This window comes from Drosophila bipectinata, chromosome 2R (assembly GCF_030179905.1).
Source record: "Drosophila bipectinata strain 14024-0381.07 chromosome 2R, DbipHiC1v2, whole genome shotgun sequence".
Taxonomy (NCBI): Eukaryota; Metazoa; Arthropoda; class Insecta; order Diptera; family Drosophilidae; genus Drosophila; species Drosophila bipectinata.
The window spans coordinates 16,558,184-16,577,203 of NC_091737.1; the positions used below are offsets into that span (position 1 = coordinate 16,558,184).

A 19,020-nucleotide genomic window follows, 5' to 3' on the forward strand; every position below is an offset into this window, starting at 1 on the left:
TAATATTAGTAATAAGTAGTACTATCTATATAAAACAAATATATATTTTCATCTTTTTTATCTAACAATGTAAGTTATTATATCTGTGAAATATAGTCGTGCGATCCGTAAGATAAAATATATCGAAACTAATTGAACACAGGGTGACTAGAGCACATTAATAAACACAGGGCGACTTGTACATATTTGGAAAGGGGGGTCTCACACATTATTGGGGAAAAATATTTGCTGCACCATTTGTGAATAAATATGATTTAGTCCTAAAATTAAGCACTCACAATGGATTACGAATCTTCCGAATTCAGTGGTAATGTTTACAAAACGCCGCCTCCCCATAGTGATAACCGAAGTGTTGAATTAATGAGTTTATTGACGCATTTGTTTTTTGCACAGACCAAGATATGTACATACATATCCATATAAACAATTATTTATTTATAAATATGCGGAAGAACAAACAAATATACTATACATATATACTATGTGCCTACGCTTAGATCCGTATGTGTGTGTGTGTGGCTATATATTTAATATTCTCCTGGACGGGGGGTCGGCGCCGCTCGTATGTAATATGCCGCATACATATTTGAAAAATCGAAATGTCTCGGACTGAATTGGCCCAAACCGAGTTGAATTAAACAATGGTAATGGTGTCCAAAAAGAAACTGGAAACGAGTGGCCTTCCCGGGCGGAAAGTTGAAGTGAATCGGCAAAAAAAAAAAAGACTATTTTCTATTTTGGGTCATCGAGTTTTTAGCCATTTTAACAAAGCATATAACCTCCCCGTTTGAGCTGAATTTCTGCGCCCGCCCCCCCGAGCCACATTTTTGCGTTGGAAGGAGCCAGGTGATTGCGATTCGGCCGTGGGTGCGGCATTGTTATGGGGCTCAAACACGGTGTCGGTTAGTGTGTGTTTCGTGTTAAAACAACAATTTGCTTCTTAGTTAAAGGAGGCCAATCCGTCTTGGAGAGTCTTATCTTTTTATCGAGACTGATTTCTAAACACCGCTCCAAACTGTCTTTGCAGATGTTACGACTGGCAGCTGCAAAAAAAGGCTCACATTTCTGAAATATATTTTAAGCGACATATCGAGCGATCAAAAATGGGCAGCCGAGTTCGGGGAGGACACGGAAGGACATCAGTTCTCCCTCGACTATCTGTTGGACACTTTCGTAGTCCTATATGATGAATGCAGTAACTCATCCCTGCGAAGGGAGAAAGGAGTCTCAGATTTTCTTAAACTATGTAAATAATTATGAATTATATCCCCTGTTATGCAACGTATTTGAAACCCCAATCTTCCAGCCAAGCCTTTCGTGCAAATTGTACGAAAACTCCGTCTAAGCCGAGATGATTTTGATATACTCAAAATTATCGGGCGAGGTGCCTTCGGAGAAGTCTGCGTCGTCCAGATGATATCCACCGAAAAGGTCTACGCCATGAAGATCCTGAACAAGTGGGAGATGTTGAAGCGGGCCGAGACAGCCTGTTTTCGGGAGGAGCGGGATGTGCTGGTCTTTGGCGACCGGCAGTGGATAACCAATTTACACTACGCCTTTCAAGACAATATTAATCTGGTGAGTAGAATGCTTCTCACTTCAGTTTTCCATTTAATTAAATACTTTTCCTTCAATCCAGTACCTTGTCATGGACTACTACTGCGGCGGGGATCTCCTTACCTTGTTGAGTAAATTCGAAGACAAGCTACCGGAGGATATGGCCAAGTTTTACATCACCGAGATGATTCTGGCCATCAACAGTATTCACCAGATCAAGTACGTTCACAGGGACATCAAGCCGGACAACGTCCTGCTCGATAAGCGCGGCCATGTGCGGCTAGCGGACTTTGGTTCCTGCCTCCGACTGGAAAAGGATGGCACTGTCCAGTCAAACGTGGCTGTCGGCACACCAGACTACATTTCCCCGGAAATATTGCGGGCCATGGAGGACGGGAAGGGGCGGTATGGAACGGAGTGCGATTGGTGGTCCCTGGGAGTGTGCATGTACGAGATGCTGTACGGAGAGACTCCGTTTTACGCGGAGAGCTTGGTGGAGACCTATGGCAAGATCATGAATCATCAGAACTGCTTCAATCTGCCGACGCAGGAGACCATTAACTACAAGGTATCGGAGACATCTCAGGACTTGCTGTGCAAGCTGATTTGTATACCTGAGAACCGCCTTGGCCAGAACGGAATCCAGGACTTTATGGATCACCCCTGGTTTGTGGGCATCGACTGGAAAAATATTAGGCTGGGGCCTGCGCCATATGTGCCGGAAGTGTCCAGTCCCACTGACACTTCCAACTTTGACGTCGACGACAACGATGTCCGGTTAACGGACTCTATTCCTCCCTCTGCCAATCCCGCCTTCTCGGGATTCCACTTGCCCTTCATTGGCTTCACCTTCTCCCTCAGCAGCAGCTCTCCCTCGGACTCGAAAAAGAACAGTTCCGGATTCGGCGATACTCTGGACACTGTGAGCAGTCCACAGCAGGCCAACATACCGAGTAACAACTCGGAGGCTTCCGTCGACTCCGCTCAGGAGAAGCAGCTCAAGTCGCTATCTGAACAAATAGCTGCCTTCAAGCAGGAAAAACTAGAACTAACCAAGCAGCACAACGAGATCTTCGAGAGACTTAAAACGCAGGACGCGGAGCTGCAAGACGCCATTTCCCAGCGCAACATAGCCATGATGGAGTACTCTGAGGTCACCGAGAAGCTGTCGGAACTGCGCAACCAAAAGCAGAAGCTCTCTCGCCAGGTCCGCGACAAGGAAGAGGAGCTGGACGGAGCTATGCAGAAGAACGACAGCCTGCGGAACGAGCTGAGAAAATCGGACAAAACCCGACGGGAGCTGGAGCTGCACATAGAGGACGCCGTGATCGAGGCATCCAAGGAGAAAAAGCTGCGGGAACACGCCGAAGAGTGCTGCCGACAACTGCAGCTGGAGCTGAGGAAAGGCTCCTCCAGCCTGGAGACCACCATGCCGCTAAGCATTTCCTCGGACATGTCGTCGTACGAGATCGAGCGAATGGAACTGCAGTTCACGGAAAAGCTGAGCCACCAGCAGACGCGCCACAACATGGAATTGGATACTCTGCGCGCACAACTCGGTGACTTGGAGAGCTCGAACGTGGAACTGTCCAAGGAGCTGCAGCAGACACAGGAAAGGCTCAAGTTCACACAGCTGGAATCCATTACGGACTCGGCAGAAACCCTCTTGGAATTGAAGAAGCAGCACGACCTGGAGAAGTCGTCTTGGTTTGAGGAGAAGCAGCGACTAAGTTCGGAGGTGAATCTCAAGTCGAAGAGCCTTAAAGAACTGCAGGCGGAGGACGATGAAATCTTCAAGGAGTTGAGGATGAAGCGCGAAGCCATCAACCAGTGGGAGCGGCAGATGGCGGAGATCATCCAATGGGTGTCCGATGAGAAGGACGCCCGCGGCTACTTGCAGGCTCTGGCCACCAAAATGACCGAGGAGCTGGAGTATCTGAAGCACGTTGGCACCTTCAATAACAACGGAGTAGACAATAAAAACTGGCGAAATCGACGATCGCAGAAACTGGACAAGATGGAGCTGCTGAACCTGCAGAGCGCTCTGCAAAGGGAGATCCAAGCCAAAGCGATGATATCCGATGAACTGAGCCAAACCCGGTCGGACCTCATTTCCACTCAGAAGGAGGTGCGGGACTACAAGAAGCGCTACGACTCCATTCTCCACGACTTCCAGAAGAAGGAGACCGAGCTGCGGGATCTGCAAAAGGGAGGCCTCGAGTATTCCGAGTCGTTCCTGAACAAGTCCACGCATCACGGCCTCAGCAGTGCCTTCTTCCGGGACATGTCAAAAACGTCTGAGGTCATAGATTCTGGCGAGAGCTTCGGCAACGAATCGGGCGACAACTACACCCCAAACTTCTTCCAGTCCGGAAACTCTGGTATGCTCTTCAACTACGAGCCGAAGTTTTCCGGCAAAAACAGCAAGGAAAACGCCTCCATGAAAGAGGTCTCCGTCAGCGACTTATCTCGAGCGGATGATAGCGACATTATGTCCCTGAAGGAATCTCAGAAGAAAGTGAGCACCGGGCATACATCGATCCATCAGTTTCTGGTGCGGACTTTCAGCAGCCCGACTAAGTGCAACCACTGCACCTCCCTGATGGTGGGACTGACGCGACAGGGAGTGGTGTGCGAGATCTGTGGCTTTGCCTGCCACACCATCTGCTGTCAGAAGGTACCGACAACCTGCCCCGTGCCCATGGACCAGACCAAGCGACCACTGGGCATCGATCCTACCCGGGGTATTGGCACTGCTTACGAGGGCTATGTGAAGGTGCCCAAGTCTGGGGTCATAAAACGGGGCTGGATACGCCAGTTTGTGGTGGTGTGCGATTTCAAGCTGTTCCTCTACGACATCTCGCCCGACCGCTGCGCCCTGCCCAGTGTGAGTGTGTCCCAGGTGCTGGACATGAGGGATCCCGAATTCTCGGTGGGCAGTGTGCGGGAGAGTGATGTCATTCATGCCGCCAAGAAAGATGTGCCATGTATTTTCAAGGTAAGTTTATGAAGGTTTTTAAATAAATGTTTTTCCCTAAATATCCTCATGTTTTTCAGATAAAAACTGCGCTAATTGACGGAGGTCTGTCGTTGAATACTCTGATGCTGGCCGACAACGAATCGGAAAAGTCGAAATGGGTCATTGCCCTGGGGGAGTTACATCGAATATTGAAACGAAACAGCTTACCAAATACTGCTATTTTTAAAGTCAATGAGATTCTGGACAATACGTTGTCCTTGATACGAAACGCTTTGTGTTCTGTCATCATCTATCCAAATCAGATTCTTCTGGGCACCGAAGACGGCTTGTACTACATTAATTTAGATCAATACGGTAAGGACAATAATTCCCAGACTTGTAAACCACATAACTAAGATATGTTCCTCCACAGAAATCGCTCGTATTGGGGAGAGCAAGAAGATCCTTCAGTTGTGGTATATTGAAGAGGAACAAATTCTCGTTATCTTGTGCGGCAAGCAGCGAAACTTGCGCCTGCTGCCCATAAGAGCATTAGAGGCTAGTGACGTCGAGTGGATCAAGGTGGTCGACTCGAAGAACTGCATATCGGCTTGCACTGGAATAATCCGCCGGTTCCCCAACATTGTCTACTCCTTCATTATCGCGTTGAAGCGGCCCAATAACCACACACAAATCGTAGTCTACGAGATCAACAGAACGCGCACAAGGCACCAGAAGACTTGCGAATTCACCATCGGCTACATGGCCCAGCATCTGCAGATTCTATCCGATATGCGACTGGTTGTGGCCCATCAAAGTGGCTTCACTGCCTACTTTTTGCGAGGCGAAGCGACTGCTATGTGTAAGTAGTATTACTCTTCAAATTATAAAGCTTTCAGACTAACATGGTTGCCTTCTTTCGGAACAGCTTTGGTTCATCCTGAAAACCAGCTATGTGCATTTTTGAATTACTCCGGAGTGGATGCTGTTCGGGTTATTGAAATTCTTTGTCCCAGCGGTGGTAACTTTGGGGAGTATTTGCTGGTATTCCAAACACTGGCCATATACGTGGACTTGCAGGGACGCAAGTCCCGGGACAGGGAAATAATGTATCCCGCCTTTCCCACATATATAAGTGAGTTTATATCATTAAATTATATTGCCGGCTGGTGTTTATTAACACTCTTTGTTTATCCATTAGCCTTTTGTGATGGCCATTTGCTGGTGTTCTCGGACACACACTTGGATATATTCAATACCCAGACCGCTGAGTGGGTGCAGTCCATCGGTCTGAAGCAATCACTTCCACTGAATAATCTGGGCAATGTGGTGTTGTCTTCCGTCAATGACACCCCCTTGATTGTTTACCTGTCCAATATTCACACAAGTACGTGAAGATCTTTGGCCGAATTGGAAATTCTTGGCAACTAATTCTTTGTTTTTCTTGCAGAGGGCCTTCTGCAATGTCGAGACGGAACTCGAAAGGGTCTTCCAAATATTAAGAGGAGATTTTCTATAAGAGAGATTAATAAAACAATCAAAAGGTAGGTCAGCCATCAAACTAAAAGCTAATAGATAGTCTAATCATCCATTGCAGCGATCGTAGATCAAAGATGATATCGGCACCGACTAACTTCAACCACATCTCGCATATGGGCCCCGGCGATGGCATTCAAAATCAACGACTCCTAGACCTACCAACCACTCTCGAAACAGCCGACCAAGCCTGCAGTCCAATAATACATTCTCTGAGTTCCATACCCCAGACTAGAAAATCAAATTTTCTAGAACAAGGCAAGTACCATTGGCATTTTATTCAATCCCATCCAGATATTGATAAGATCTTGATCTGTTGGATTTTTTTCAGTGGATGGAAACTCTGATGATTATGGAAACGATAATATAATCTCTCGAACGCCCAGTCCAATGGCATCGTCCTTCATGGACGGCTTAAGCAATAACGAATAATTTCAGTCAGAAAATCTCTACACATGTGTAATTTACTCGATTTTTTAAGATAACTGTTTGTAATAAACATATTTAATTTCTCGAATATCAATTTAAATGCGTCTCTTTATTTAATACATTTCAAAAATCTATATCCAAGTACTACTAGCAATCATCATGTTTCCTTGAGTAGATCTGTTTTTATTTGTTTACTTATCTGCATGATTAATACATACATTAAAAATCTTTGATTTGTACACAGAAATCTTCAATATTTATATATTTTTTTTTCTTAATCTCTAGCCTATCCAAATCCGCATATATTCTACTTCTTTGATTTCTTCTTCTTTTTCAAAATCTTGCTCTTCTTTTTGCTTTTCAGATCCTTGCGCTTCTCGCTCCTCACCGACTCGGTGGACGAGTATTTTCCATGCTTCTTCAGTTTCTTGTCCTTTTGCTTCCTCTGATCACTGTTGTCGGAGGACATTGCATCGTTATGCATTGGGTTATCATACTTTAAAATTAGACCACTCGTTCCACTAGTTTCCCCAAACTTTCTAAATGGATTATCCGGCCGGCACGGCTTCGCTACCTCCTGCCGGCTCGGCTTGGATGCCACCGAGGAAATTGTTCGATTATCTCCAGACTTGGCGTTGCGCTGGCCCCTCCGGTCCATGTCGTCGCTATTGATTTGATCAAGCTTGGCGATTTTGCTGTCGGAACGCTCTTTATAGTTGCGCCGATTCCTGTCACCTTCCGGCGACGAGCCCCGTTTGTAGGAATGCCCCTGCCGCTTCTCGGATGTGGCGTTTCTGTCCCGGGATCTATTATCCCTGTTATCTCTGTTGTCTCGGTTATCCCTATTATCCCTTTTATCTCTATTATCTCTTTTATCTCTATTATCTCTATTATCTCTATCTCTGTTATCTCGATTATCTCTATTATCGCGGGTATCTCTAGTATCTCTGTTATCCCTGTTCCTGCTGGCTTGTCGGTCCGATCGTCCTCGGTGTGATGCATCATCGTCGGATCCTTTCCGTACAGCTTCCCGGCGATCCTCTCGCCTGTCTTTCGGCTTCTCCGGCGAACGGCTTCTGTCGCGGACAACTTTGATTCCCAGCCTTTCCTTCACCGACTTGTTGCCGGTTCGTCTCGGCGAGACGGAGCGTTCCTTGTCATTTCGTATGGATATGGAACGGTCCCGGCTGCTGCCCTTTGAGTTGATAATAACCTGGAATTCCACAGGACGAATGGCGTTGATAGCCTTGGCAAATATGGCGTTCTCCGCCTTGCGAATAACCTCTGAAGTAATTTCGGACGGATCGTCTGAGTTGCCGCCAAACTTCTTGGAGTCATCCAAGTTGAAGCTCAAACTGTTTTCCTCCAACTCCCACTTTGAAAGGCTGCCATCGTTGCGCTTGTTTCTAGTGGCGGACTTATCCTCAGTAGTGGCTTCTACGTGAGCATGATTCTTCTTAGCCTGAGGAGCTTCTGCAGTGTCCACAGTACGTACTGGAGAAGCGTAAGCCGGTTCCAGTTCGAAGCTCGCCTCGGGAGATCTGTTGGACTTCACCTGCGGCTCGTTTAGCTGGGGACTGCCATCGGAGTCAGATCTATTCACTGAAGCACTCTTCTTCTGCCGATCACCCTTTTCCTTCTTGGACCGCTTATCCTTCTTGCTTTTCTTGCGTTCGGTCTTGTCCTTTTTCTTCTTCTTTCGTTCCTTGGATGCCGTAGGACTTTTGGCCTTGTTCTCCTTGCCCACATTCGACCCGGATTCAGGCTCATTAGTTTCTGTCGGATCTGACGACTTGCTTTGAGGCTTCGACTCCAAGTAGTCGTCGTACATAGCCTCCGGAGTTTTAGGCGTGGACTCGCGTTCACGCATATGGGACGCCGACATTTTGGGAGTGGTGATCTTGGCCGGCGGTGTCAGACTTCTGTAGCTGCTATCAAGCGGCGGCTTGGGCTCCTTGCTTTTGCTGCGGGTTCTTTGCCTTTTGCGGGGCACTTCCTCGCTCCTGCCCTCGTCGTGCCTCTTACCGCTCTTGCTGCCGCTACTATGAGACACTTCCATGTTAGTGGGGTGTTTGCCTCTGTACCCATCTTCCTCGGTAAGCTGCAGCGGCTCGAATCCAGGCGGCGGAGGCTCAAGGACATCCGGTTTAGGTGCGAAGGGCTTACTGCTGTATAGTTTGTCTCTGTAGTCTGTTTTGTAGGCAGGTTTCGGAGAAGTCGACCGACGATGCGCAGATCTAAAAAACAGGGATTAGTTCAATTGAAAAATAAAATCAAAAAAGGTTACCTTTTCATGCGGCTACCAGGAGACTTGGAGCCATCATTTAGTGGCCGACTCGAACGAGGATGACGACTGGGCCTCTCATAGCTATATTCCCGCTTTCTCTCCCGAGAACGGGGCCTCTTGTCTTTTGAATTCTCCCTCATAGAGTCCTTTTCGTATAACGGCGACTTGAACCGATGACGCTGCCTATCCGGTGACCTCGACCGGTGATGATCGGAGCTACGGAAACGTTCCACCTTCTTCCTCTCCTTCTCCTTCATGATGCGATTAAAGGCCTCCAAGGGATCATCGATTAGCCTGTAAAACCATAAAAGTTATAGTGTTTTCTCTATACACGGTAGTAAGGTCCTCACTTACCCAGAACCGACTTTGGCGGCTACACCTTGATATATAGATGCTAAATTTGGGGACTGAAATGGTTGTGACATATTCATATTCATACTTCCTCCCGACGATCCGTACGGTGCACGCATTGGGTGTACGGATTGGTTCTGATACGGCACATAGCTGCAATTTCAGAAGTTTATTACAATTCAAAAAGCATAAAAGTGGATACTTTTTTTTTTTAAAAAACATTGCTGTTTTAATAAAACACTAAATTGGTAACGAAACAACAAAGCCCGAGGGCTCCACAGCCTACAACTTAGGGTAATCTTAACTAATCATTTAATGTCTCTAGGTGGCTTAAAAATAGGAGATCAGTCAGGACGATAACCAGCTGCCAGCTCAGAAATCCATTTGTCTGAAATCTCGATCCACTTGGCGCAGGATCCGTGTAGGGTGGGGAATAGTAACCTACCTTAGAGGAGGCCTCTGACCCATGCTGTTGTACCCGTTGTTGTAGGATGGAATATGATGTCCCATCATGTGCATCGGCGGCGGGCCCCTCTGCATTGGCATATACGACTGCTTATATGCACTCGAGCGACGCGCCTCCTCAGCCCGCCGTTCCTCCTCGCCCATCATGTGACCCTGGTAGTTTGGAAGCGTTCCAATGGGCGTCGGCAGAAGGCTTCGTTCACTCTTGCCAGCCTCGGACTTTGATGGACGGTGCTGGTCGTGTTCGGCATAGTCCGACTTTGTTTCTCGCCGGTGAGAGCTTTCACTAGGCTTCTGGGAGTAACTTGGAGATGCCTTTAAAAATAAAAAAAATACAAAACTTTAGAAAAGGATTTGGATTTAAACGGAAAATTGCATCGCACCTTTCTTGAGATTGGAGCAGAATCAGTCGCTGACTGGGGCATTTTTATTGTTATATTATCTTCATAATCAGAATCGTATTTGTCCTTTTCCTTCTCCTTTGGCGGCTCTTCAGGAGCCGGAGTCGGTTCTGGTGACTCCGACTTGGGCTGCTCCTTTTTGCCATTGGTTTCTGTTTCCTCCGGCTTTTCTGCCTTCTCTGGTTTCTCTGGCTCCTCCGGCTGTGGTTCCTCGACTGGAGGTTCCTCTTCTTTTTCTTTTTCTTTTTCCACGGGCGGCTTCTCTTCATGCTTAACAGCTGCAATACAATATTTTTAAATCAAATGTCCTAAAATCTATTAATTTTGGTAAGCTTACCCGATTTAACATTACTGATTTTGTAGCCAGTTTCGTTTTTGAAGGCATTAACCGAGTTTCTTAAAAATCGGTTTGGAATCAACGAGCCTGGCGAGCAATTTTTCTCCTTGCAATCTGGACATTCACTGTCCTCCGATTCAAGTAATGAAGTGCGCACACCTGAGTATAATTAGACATTAACCAAGTTCTTAAACTATAAAAGATCTTATAATCTTACAATCGTCGCAAAAGGAACTACCACAGCAGGGTATCATGACTGCATCCACGAACAAATCCCGGCATATTCCGCATATCAAGTCCTCAGGTATCTCTTGGTTCTGTTCGGCTGGCAATACAAATTGCGCTTCCTGATCCGCTCTATAATTGTATTTTTGTATAAATTTTAGTTAGAAATAAACTTATCCTAGAGTACGTACTCTGGCTTGTCCCTAAAAGACCGTGGAATGCCCGTATTTCGTTTGACTTCCTGCTGGTCTTTTCCCAAAATATAGGGACAGTTTTTAATCCAGTGACCGCTCTTCTTGCACTTGTTACACCGGTAGGAAGCTGGAACTTCGCCGACTTGGGACTGACCCTTAATCCGATGGTATCTACAATATTTTTGAAATTTAATTAAAAAAGAGTCCTTTCTACCGAGTTCAGCACATACGTCTTGGGATCATAATCAACAGTACTTTGCATCATCATGGCTTGGATTTTGTCCTCCTCGCTGCCTTGCATTTTGGACAAGTCCATATTGAAGTTGTCCTGCGCCTTGTTCGTCGGCGCCGCGGTAAAGGCATTTTCCGCCGATGGTGGCTCCCAGCCCTTTTTTGGCGGATGGGCTATTGGTATTCGGGATATAATCAGTGTGGTGTTTTTGGGAATCAGGGTTCCATCTTCCTTGTACTCTGAAGGACAAAAAAAGACTGTATCTTGTGAACTTTACGAGGATCGGCGTACACAAACCTTCTTTGCTCTGGGCATTTGTGATTTGCAGATCAAAGTCGATGACCTTGCCCAGTCGCTTCTGCTGTACAATTTCCCTTTTCAAGTCTCCGACGGAAATGTGAAGACCATCGAACGTAATCGTATCGAAATTGAGAGTACTTTTGAATTTATAGTGCACCGACATATTTAAATGGTATTGCGGATCTGCGGCAAAAGATATTTTTTATTATCAGCGGTGGGTTACAAGATTACAATGTAGGTCTTAATGGATAAATAATACTGATTTATGTATATAAGACCGGACGTACAGATGCCATCTCACGAATGAGATTGGCTTGCCGCAGAGATAAGGTTTTCTCTGGAATTATCTAAGGTTTGTTAGCACAAGTACGCAATCCGATGCGAGATCAAACACATTACCAAAATAACCTTTCTAAACAGTCCGCAGAGCAAAAGTGGGCCACAAACTTATCCAAATCCACTAATATATATAATCACCACGGCTTCCGATGTTTTATTTAATCACAAGACACGTTAATGCCAACATAGGTGTGTGTGCAAGGTGAAATCTCACAATTGACGGAATAGGCAAAGGGCCGCAAACATGCAAGGGTCAATAATCAAATATATTAAAGCGCCGCACTCTTAAACCGGAACTAAATAAATTACGCGAATCGAATTTTTCAGTTATGCTAACAACAAAAACTGCATGTGCATAAAAATATACACGCGAAAACACACATTTATACAAGCGCTTTGCATCCACGAAATACGGCGTATTCAAAGTCCACGATAAACGCCTTCAACGCCGGGCGGTATGGAGCACAAGCCAATTGTCAAAAGCCGGCAAACAATTGTGGAAAACCATCAATTACTTACACTATTTTTAAGCATATTCCGACGACTTTTTTTTTTGTAGGGTTGTTGATAATATATCAAAACTAGAGGCGGAAAACATCGATATAACTATCGATTAATCTCTACTTTTGACATACTGAATTTTACATACTGTATTTTACATACTCTTCATTCAATGACTCAGTACATTCCTACTAGCATCATGAGATAATTGATGCCAGGTAAGGATAGGTAATAAATATTTATTTAAATTAAATAATAAATAAAAATTTCGATTTTCATAATATTAACTCAAATTTTAAAAAACAACAAACAGCTCCCCGACAAATAAATTATTGGTAAAATATAGTAAATATCTTTAAATAGAAACGATGGAAATGAAACAGAAACCAAGGAGTGCAAGCTCTGATTGAAAATTTCATAAGCGTATAAGTTTTTTGTTTTTTAAATATTTTTACGATTTTTTAATAAAAGAAAAACAAATCTCGGATTAGGAAATAAAGGGTTCAAAAAATTTATTAACTGAGCAGTTTAACCAAACAACAACCATTTTTTTGCTTATCTAATTATCCAAAAAATTCGTTTAATTCTTAAATTTAGACTTATTTAAATTATTTATATTTACAACTTTTGCGACAAAGTTCACGTAAAATCTAATAAAATCTATTGCTTTTGTATCACCGCCTTTTGATATTTGCACATGAACTTAATTATAATACAGGATTTCTAATTTCAATTGAATTTATGGTTTCAGGCGCTCCCTCCTTGCATCGATGTATTTATGAATTAACCAACGTAAGCAAAGGGAGGATACGGAGGAGGATAGTAGTTCGGGAAGGATCCAGAGTGCTGAACGGGAATAGTGGCTGTAATTAGTTTCGTAACAGCTGTTGGGACAACGGATGTGGAGAAGATGGTGGTGTAAGCAGTTCTCGCTCCAAAAGTAAGCTTCAAAACCTTTGAGCTGGTTTTTGTAACCATGGATTGCTGGATTTCAGTGGAAGTAATTAGCTGCTGTGGAGGAATGGGCAGTAGCGGGTTAAAGTACGGATTGATCGAGAATGGGTACTGCGATGAGGGTGGTGGCATAGAAATAGTGGCAACATCCGTGACATATTCCGTCTTCTCAACAACGCCAACCGACTTTGAGAGCGTTCTCAAAATCGTCTCGGTGCCCCTAACCAGTGGAACGACATGTGATTCCCAAAGAGTTTCCATTTTAATCACCGGACGTGTCGAAGTTACCAAATTATTCTGCACAGTTTCCGGCAAGCTAATTGTTTCCGGAATCAACGGGTTAGTCACATTGCTCTTCACCTCCACCTTGTTCTTGGGCTTGATTTTAGCATCGAATTTTCCCAAATTATCCTCATCGCCAAACTCAAGGTCCAAGTTTATTTCCGACCCGGCCTCATCCAGGTTTCCTTCAAAGTCCTTAAAGTTATTTGAGGGATTGACGTCCTCGCTCAATGGGGAAATGGTCTGAGTCACTGTTATCAGGCTGGTATAGTCGTATGTCTGGACCAGAGTTATTTGGATGGTTTCATTTCGTTTTTCAAAGATAACAGGAAGGATTTGTGTTTTTAGTTTAGTTTGGGTGATTGAAAAGGATTCGGTGATCGTTTCCAAGCTAGGAGTCTCTGTCTCCTCTCCCAAAATAATGGGTTTCAATGTAGTGATGCTACCAGCCAGGGTTTTTTCGTCCATGCTGGAAGTAGCTTCTAGGATATTCTCTGTAAGAGGACCATCCTCTTCGGTATACTCCTTGGTGTGCTCCTCTTGGATAACTTTTTCTATTGTTGAAGTTACGGTCAGAAAACGCGTTTTCTTAACAACGCCAGCCTGAAAAAAGTATTATATTATGGTTTCATTTAGAAAACTAAGTTACAATACATTATAAGAGGAGAGGAAATAGGAACTTGTCTAACCTGAAATATAAATGGAGTCTTGATGGTGGCAATTTCGTAGTAGGTGTCTATGAAAGGCTGAGGAGTGGATATTTCCACGTTCAATGTTTGCACAAAGTACTTGGAGTTGGCTTCTTCGTTATTGTTGGCAACAGGTCCATTTTGGGATCCGGATGCTTCCAAATCCCTTCCATTGTTGATGGCCTGGTTGGTGATTATCTCTGGCAGGATGTCTTCCGTTAGCAAAGTATCATTTTGGATGGTAGTGGGAACATTGGGATTGGCGTTCTTCCTAATGTTAACCTTGGGCTTCGGCGATGACTTGTACTGCCACCGTCCAGGACGTCTATTAAGCTTGAAGGTGTTGGCGCTAACGACGCTGACAGGTTCTTCCTGGACCGTATTTGCTTTGGTGCGATATGAATGGCGTACGGAGGTTTCTGTCGATGATGGAGTCACCACGACTTTGGAGCTTTGGGTATGCTTATTCCTCCTGAAAGTAGGTTTTTATATGCGTATGGAATTGTGGCAAGCTTATTAAGTTGGCGAGCAAAAAGTCAATGATTCGAAAAAGATCTCACACTTAAACAATGGCCTTACCTTTTTCCCTTGGGCCGCGATGATTTTCTTGTGCTGGAGCCTCGGTTATCGCGACCATTTTGCTGGTTTTTGCGTGACGACGACGACGACGACTTACTGGACACCAAAGTCGACGGGGCAGACTCTCTCACAGTCTTGCTCGGCTGGATGGTAGACGCCGTCACTGGTTTGTTTGTTCGCGTCTGACGTGGCTTACTCTTTTTTTCCGTACTTGAATTCGGGTACTGAGAAACTTTTGAAAATTTCGCAAAATCTTTTGTGGTAGCCAGCACGGTTTTAACCTCACTCGATCTTGTCTGGTATCCGTGATTTGGTTCTTTCTTGGATGGATACACTCTTTGGCGATCGGCATCGTTCCTCGACTTGAAGTTAACCAGACGATAGGTTTCTTCGGCATATTGCTCGGGTTGGCGCGAAAGTAGATCGTATTCAGGGGTATTCAATAGGGTTTCGATGGGGGAGTTGTTGGAAATATTATTATAGGAATCTACATAGGAAGTTTCGGTTTCTACGTGAACATTCGATTGTGTCACAATTGAAGGAGTTGGCTTGATTTCTTCTTCTTTTTTAGAATCTTCCGGCTTTGTTTCTATAATATTTATAATTTCGTGGGTACTATTCGACTTAATTTCTATAAAAAAATGAAGTTTGAAGTTCATCTATATGTTATTTATTAATTAGGGGGAAGGAAAGAAAAGGAACTCACCGAATGCAGGAGAGCTTTGTGGGGAGAATACCATAACAGTATTACCAATTGTGGTTGTAAAGTCCAAAAACCCATAAACTGTTTGAGTTAGTAACTCGGTGTCACCGCAATAAGCTGCAGATGGATAATTAATTCAATATCGTGGCTAAGACAATATATTATCATACTAAAGAGCTCGATTATGCGATATTAAATCGCACACATCCAATTAACTAATATTTATAAACGTTTCAAGGAAACTTTGAAAATGCAAACTTACCGCTTCTGAGGGCGCAAAGAATTAGCAGGTATCGTAACATCTTTACAAAGGTATACAGATCAAAAGCTTAGAAAAATTGTATAAAGTCTGAAAAGGAAAATAGTTGATATTCACAAAGATTCGATAAGTTAGTATGGAAAGAAAGCTTTCACCAAATTCGATTAACACATTTTTAAATAAATACTCCGCTGGCTGAATAATTAAGTCTTTGAATTTGGGGCAAACAAAAGACGTTGAATTTAGGATTATATTACAAGTTTTTCAAACACATCTCTTTAGTGGATGATCTCGCAAATTTGAATTGTATATCATTGGGTATATCATTGAGTTTTTATCGCAAATATATGCAATAATATACACTTTTTATGGTTTTTACAACTCTTAAAAATATTTTAGGGTTGAGGCTATATAAATTATCATTAAATCAGATTTATCATTGTATGTATCACTTGTTTCCATGCGTAATTGCTGTGGGCCTGGCCAGCATGTGGGTCGTAAAAGTGAGTGTGTACATTCAGCGATTAATTCCGTGAATTATTCATGTAAGTAGGTCTCTTATGTAAAGCTCTATATACTCGCACGATACAGTTAACTTTGTTTTGATTTCCTATGATCCGATTGTGATCGATTCGAACGTTCGATCGTTACACCATTCCGAATGCTGACTACCAGTAGTAGTGGTTTACTATCATACGAGTGGTGTACCAGTTGTTTTCAGTATATTCATTAGTCGCCGCCGTCTTGTGGCATTGAATCGCGTAAAGCAATTTTAGTAGGGTGACTTTGGTGGCACAAAAACAAAATGAAACAGAAATATGGAATACCAGAGCCTTTCGCTCTTTGACTCGCAAAAGCTGTTTGTCGGATTGTTAGATCACTTTGGCAAGTAATTTTAAAGGTACTGCCTCAACACCAAGAACTGGTCAGATCACTTTTTTCATTGTACAATGTACATCGCGTACAGCAGTTGATCAGCTTGAGTTGAATAAAACACCTTACTTGAAGCCAGTACGAATTATTTTCTCACCCACTGTATGTAACCACTCGCCTAATGCAAACGCACACAAACAGACACAGGCCAGGCTTGAAGACAATGAAACATTAGGTCATTGAGAAATATTAAATAGAGAAAGGCTTAAATCCACATCGCAAACGGCCACAGATCTTTAATAAATTCAGTTTTTTTGTCGGGACATATCACTTCAAGACCTCCACTGTATTTGGGTGTGGGTTTTTATTAAAAACTAATTCACAATATTTTCTTTATATTTTTACGATCGCCACAAATCTGCATATACATACATTTTATTGATGCATTTGTGAAAACATATTAATTCAGGCTGAAACTCAATCTCACAATGCACTGATCTGGTTAAAACATATTTCGAACGAGATCATTAAAGCACTCCACTAGACGATTTAATTATGAAACCGAAAGCGAACAAAACTGAAAAAAATATGTTTTTGGTTCCAAATTCGAAGTTGCCGCTGCCGTTGCCGCTGGTGAGCCAAAGACGAAGCATAAAGTGACTCTGAACGGAGTTACCATGGCTTGCACACATGCGCGGCACGAAGAGAACGTCAACATCATTAATTGTGTTGGCCAAAAGTAGGGGTACCCACTATGCGCCAAAACAGGTTTGCCACTGCTTTTGTTTTTCCGTTTCGTTACGTTGACGGAATTTGTAAGTGTCCGAAAGAGCTCTCAGCCATTTCTCGTCCAACACGGCGTATGAGAAAGCGGGCGGCTTTCGTTACTAACTTTTAAGCCACAAATTTTGATAGCACTACAATAAATCTGCATCAAAACCGGTTTTTGTGGTGGAATTCCTTGCAAAGTTCGCCATATTCACATACCTTTTGGGATACTCACAACCATGTCCATATCTTGCACGATTTTCATCCAATCCCCGAAAGGAATACCTTTAACCATCTGGGGTTCGATTTCCAATTAAAAATCATCAAAATTTTTGACCGACATTTTTCACTTTTTTCTGATGGCTCCCCTTCTAAAATCCAGGATTTTCAGAATTACCATAAATGGCCTCTTGCGATGCCCATATCTTGGTCAATTTTCAGCCGATCCTTAAAAGGAATACCTTGAAAGATTTCTAGTTCGATTTGCAATAAAACTGCATCAAAATCCTGGAACGAAATTTTTGATCTACATTTTTCACTTTTTTCTGATGCTCCCCTTCTAAAATCCAGGATTTTCAGAATTACCATAAATGGCCTCTTGCGATGCCCATATCTTGGTCAATTTTCAGCCGATCCTTAAAAGGAATACCTTGAAAGATTTGTAGTTCGATTTCCAATAAAACTGCATCAAAATCCTGGGACGAATTTTTTGACCGACATTTTTCACTTTTTTCTGATGGCTCCCCTTCTAAAATCCAGGATTTTCAGAATTACCATATATTGCCTCTTGCGATGCCCATATCTTGGCCAATTTTCAGCCGATCCTTAAAAGGAATACCTTGCAAGATTTGTAGTTCGATTGACCGACATTTTTCACTTTTTTCTGATGGGACCCCTTCTAAAATCCAGGATTTTCAGAAATACCATATATAGCCTCTTGCGAAGCACATATCTTGGTCAATTTTCAGCCGATCCTTAAAAGGAATACCTTGAAAGATTTGTAGTTCGATTTCCAATAAAACTGCATCAAAATCCTGGTACGAAATTTTTGACCGACATTTTTCACTTTTTTCTGATGGGACCCCTTCTAAAATCCAGGATTTCCGGAATGACCATATAGGGCCTCTTGCGATGCCCATATCTTCGACAATTTTCAGCCGATCCTTAAAAGGAATACCTTGAAAGATTTGTTGTTCGATTTCCAATAAAACTGCATCAAAATCCTAGAGCGAAATTTTTGATCGACATTTTTCACTTTTTTCTGATGGCTCCCCTTCTTGGATCCGGGATTTTCAGAATTACCATATATGGCCTCTTGCGATGCCCATATCTTGGCCAATTTCCAGCCGATCCTTAAAAGGAATACCTTGAAAGATTTGTAGTTCGATTTCCAATAAAACTGCATCAAAATCCTGGTACGAAATTTTTGACCGACATTTTTCACTTTTTTCTAATGCTACCCCTTCTATATCCAGGATTTTCAGAAATACCATATATAGCCTCTTGCGAAGCACATAGCTTGGTCAATTTTCAGCCGATCCTTAAAAGGAATACCTTGAAAGATTTGTAGTTCGATTTCCAATAAAACTGCATCAAAATCCTGGTACGAAATTTTTGACCGACATTTTTCACTTTTTTCTGATGGCTCCCCTTCTAAAATCCAGGATTTTCAGAATTACCATATATAGCCTCTTGCAATGCCCATATCTTGGCCAATTTTCAGCCGATCCTTAAAAGGAATACCTTGAAAGATTTGTAGTTCTATTTCCAATAAAACTGCATCAAAATACTGGGACGAAA

General features: G+C 43.3%; 3 protein-coding genes across 6 annotated transcripts; 1 reads left to right on the forward strand and 2 right to left on the reverse strand.

The window, feature by feature from the left end:
• The first annotated feature begins 157 nt into the window (after nt 1-157).
• Nucleotides 158-6,575, forward strand: gek (serine/threonine-protein kinase gek). Its single transcript, XM_017238761.3, has 11 exons — nt 158-307; nt 1,028-1,246; nt 1,307-1,578; nt 1,640-4,555; nt 4,615-4,891; nt 4,950-5,378; nt 5,445-5,651; nt 5,718-5,903; nt 5,967-6,060; nt 6,114-6,310; nt 6,384-6,575. The coding sequence occupies exons 1-11, from the start codon at nt 280-282 to the stop codon at nt 6,482-6,484; spliced, it is 4,926 nt and encodes a 1,641-aa protein (XP_017094250.2). The 5' UTR covers nt 158-279; the 3' UTR covers nt 6,485-6,575.
• A 37-nt stretch (nt 6,576-6,612) lies between these two features.
• Nucleotides 6,613-12,269, reverse strand: snama (something that sticks like glue). Of its 4 annotated transcripts, none has more exons than XM_070278287.1 (11): nt 11,682-11,957; nt 11,271-11,456; nt 10,972-11,212; nt 10,739-10,912; nt 10,540-10,679; nt 10,323-10,481; nt 9,968-10,263; nt 9,565-9,899; nt 9,123-9,272; nt 8,769-9,062; nt 6,613-8,718 (listed from the first exon to the last, which is right to left on the reverse strand). In XM_070278287.1, the coding sequence occupies exons 2-11, from the start codon at nt 11,434-11,436 to the stop codon at nt 6,789-6,791; spliced, it is 3,885 nt and encodes a 1,294-aa protein (XP_070134388.1). In that variant the 5' UTR covers nt 11,437-11,456; nt 11,682-11,957; the 3' UTR covers nt 6,613-6,788. The 4 variants fall into 4 exon arrangements, with proteins under 4 accessions (XP_070134388.1, XP_070134387.1, XP_070134386.1 ...); XM_070278286.1 differs by having other exon boundaries at nt 11,673-11,957; XM_070278285.1 differs by lacking the exon at nt 11,682-11,957 and adding an exon at nt 12,132-12,269 and having other exon boundaries at nt 6,614-8,718.
• Nucleotides 12,270-12,600: 331 nt separating this feature from the next.
• On the reverse strand, nt 12,601-17,131 carry LOC108123626 (uncharacterized). The gene is made up of 6 exons (XM_017238875.3): nt 16,885-17,131; nt 15,583-15,669; nt 15,324-15,437; nt 14,618-15,248; nt 14,039-14,510; nt 12,601-13,952 (listed from the first exon to the last, which is right to left on the reverse strand). The coding sequence occupies exons 2-6, from the start codon at nt 15,620-15,622 to the stop codon at nt 12,897-12,899; spliced, it is 2,313 nt and encodes a 770-aa protein (XP_017094364.2). The 5' UTR covers nt 15,623-15,669; nt 16,885-17,131; the 3' UTR covers nt 12,601-12,896.
• Between the last annotated feature and the right edge of the window lie 1,889 nt (nt 17,132-19,020).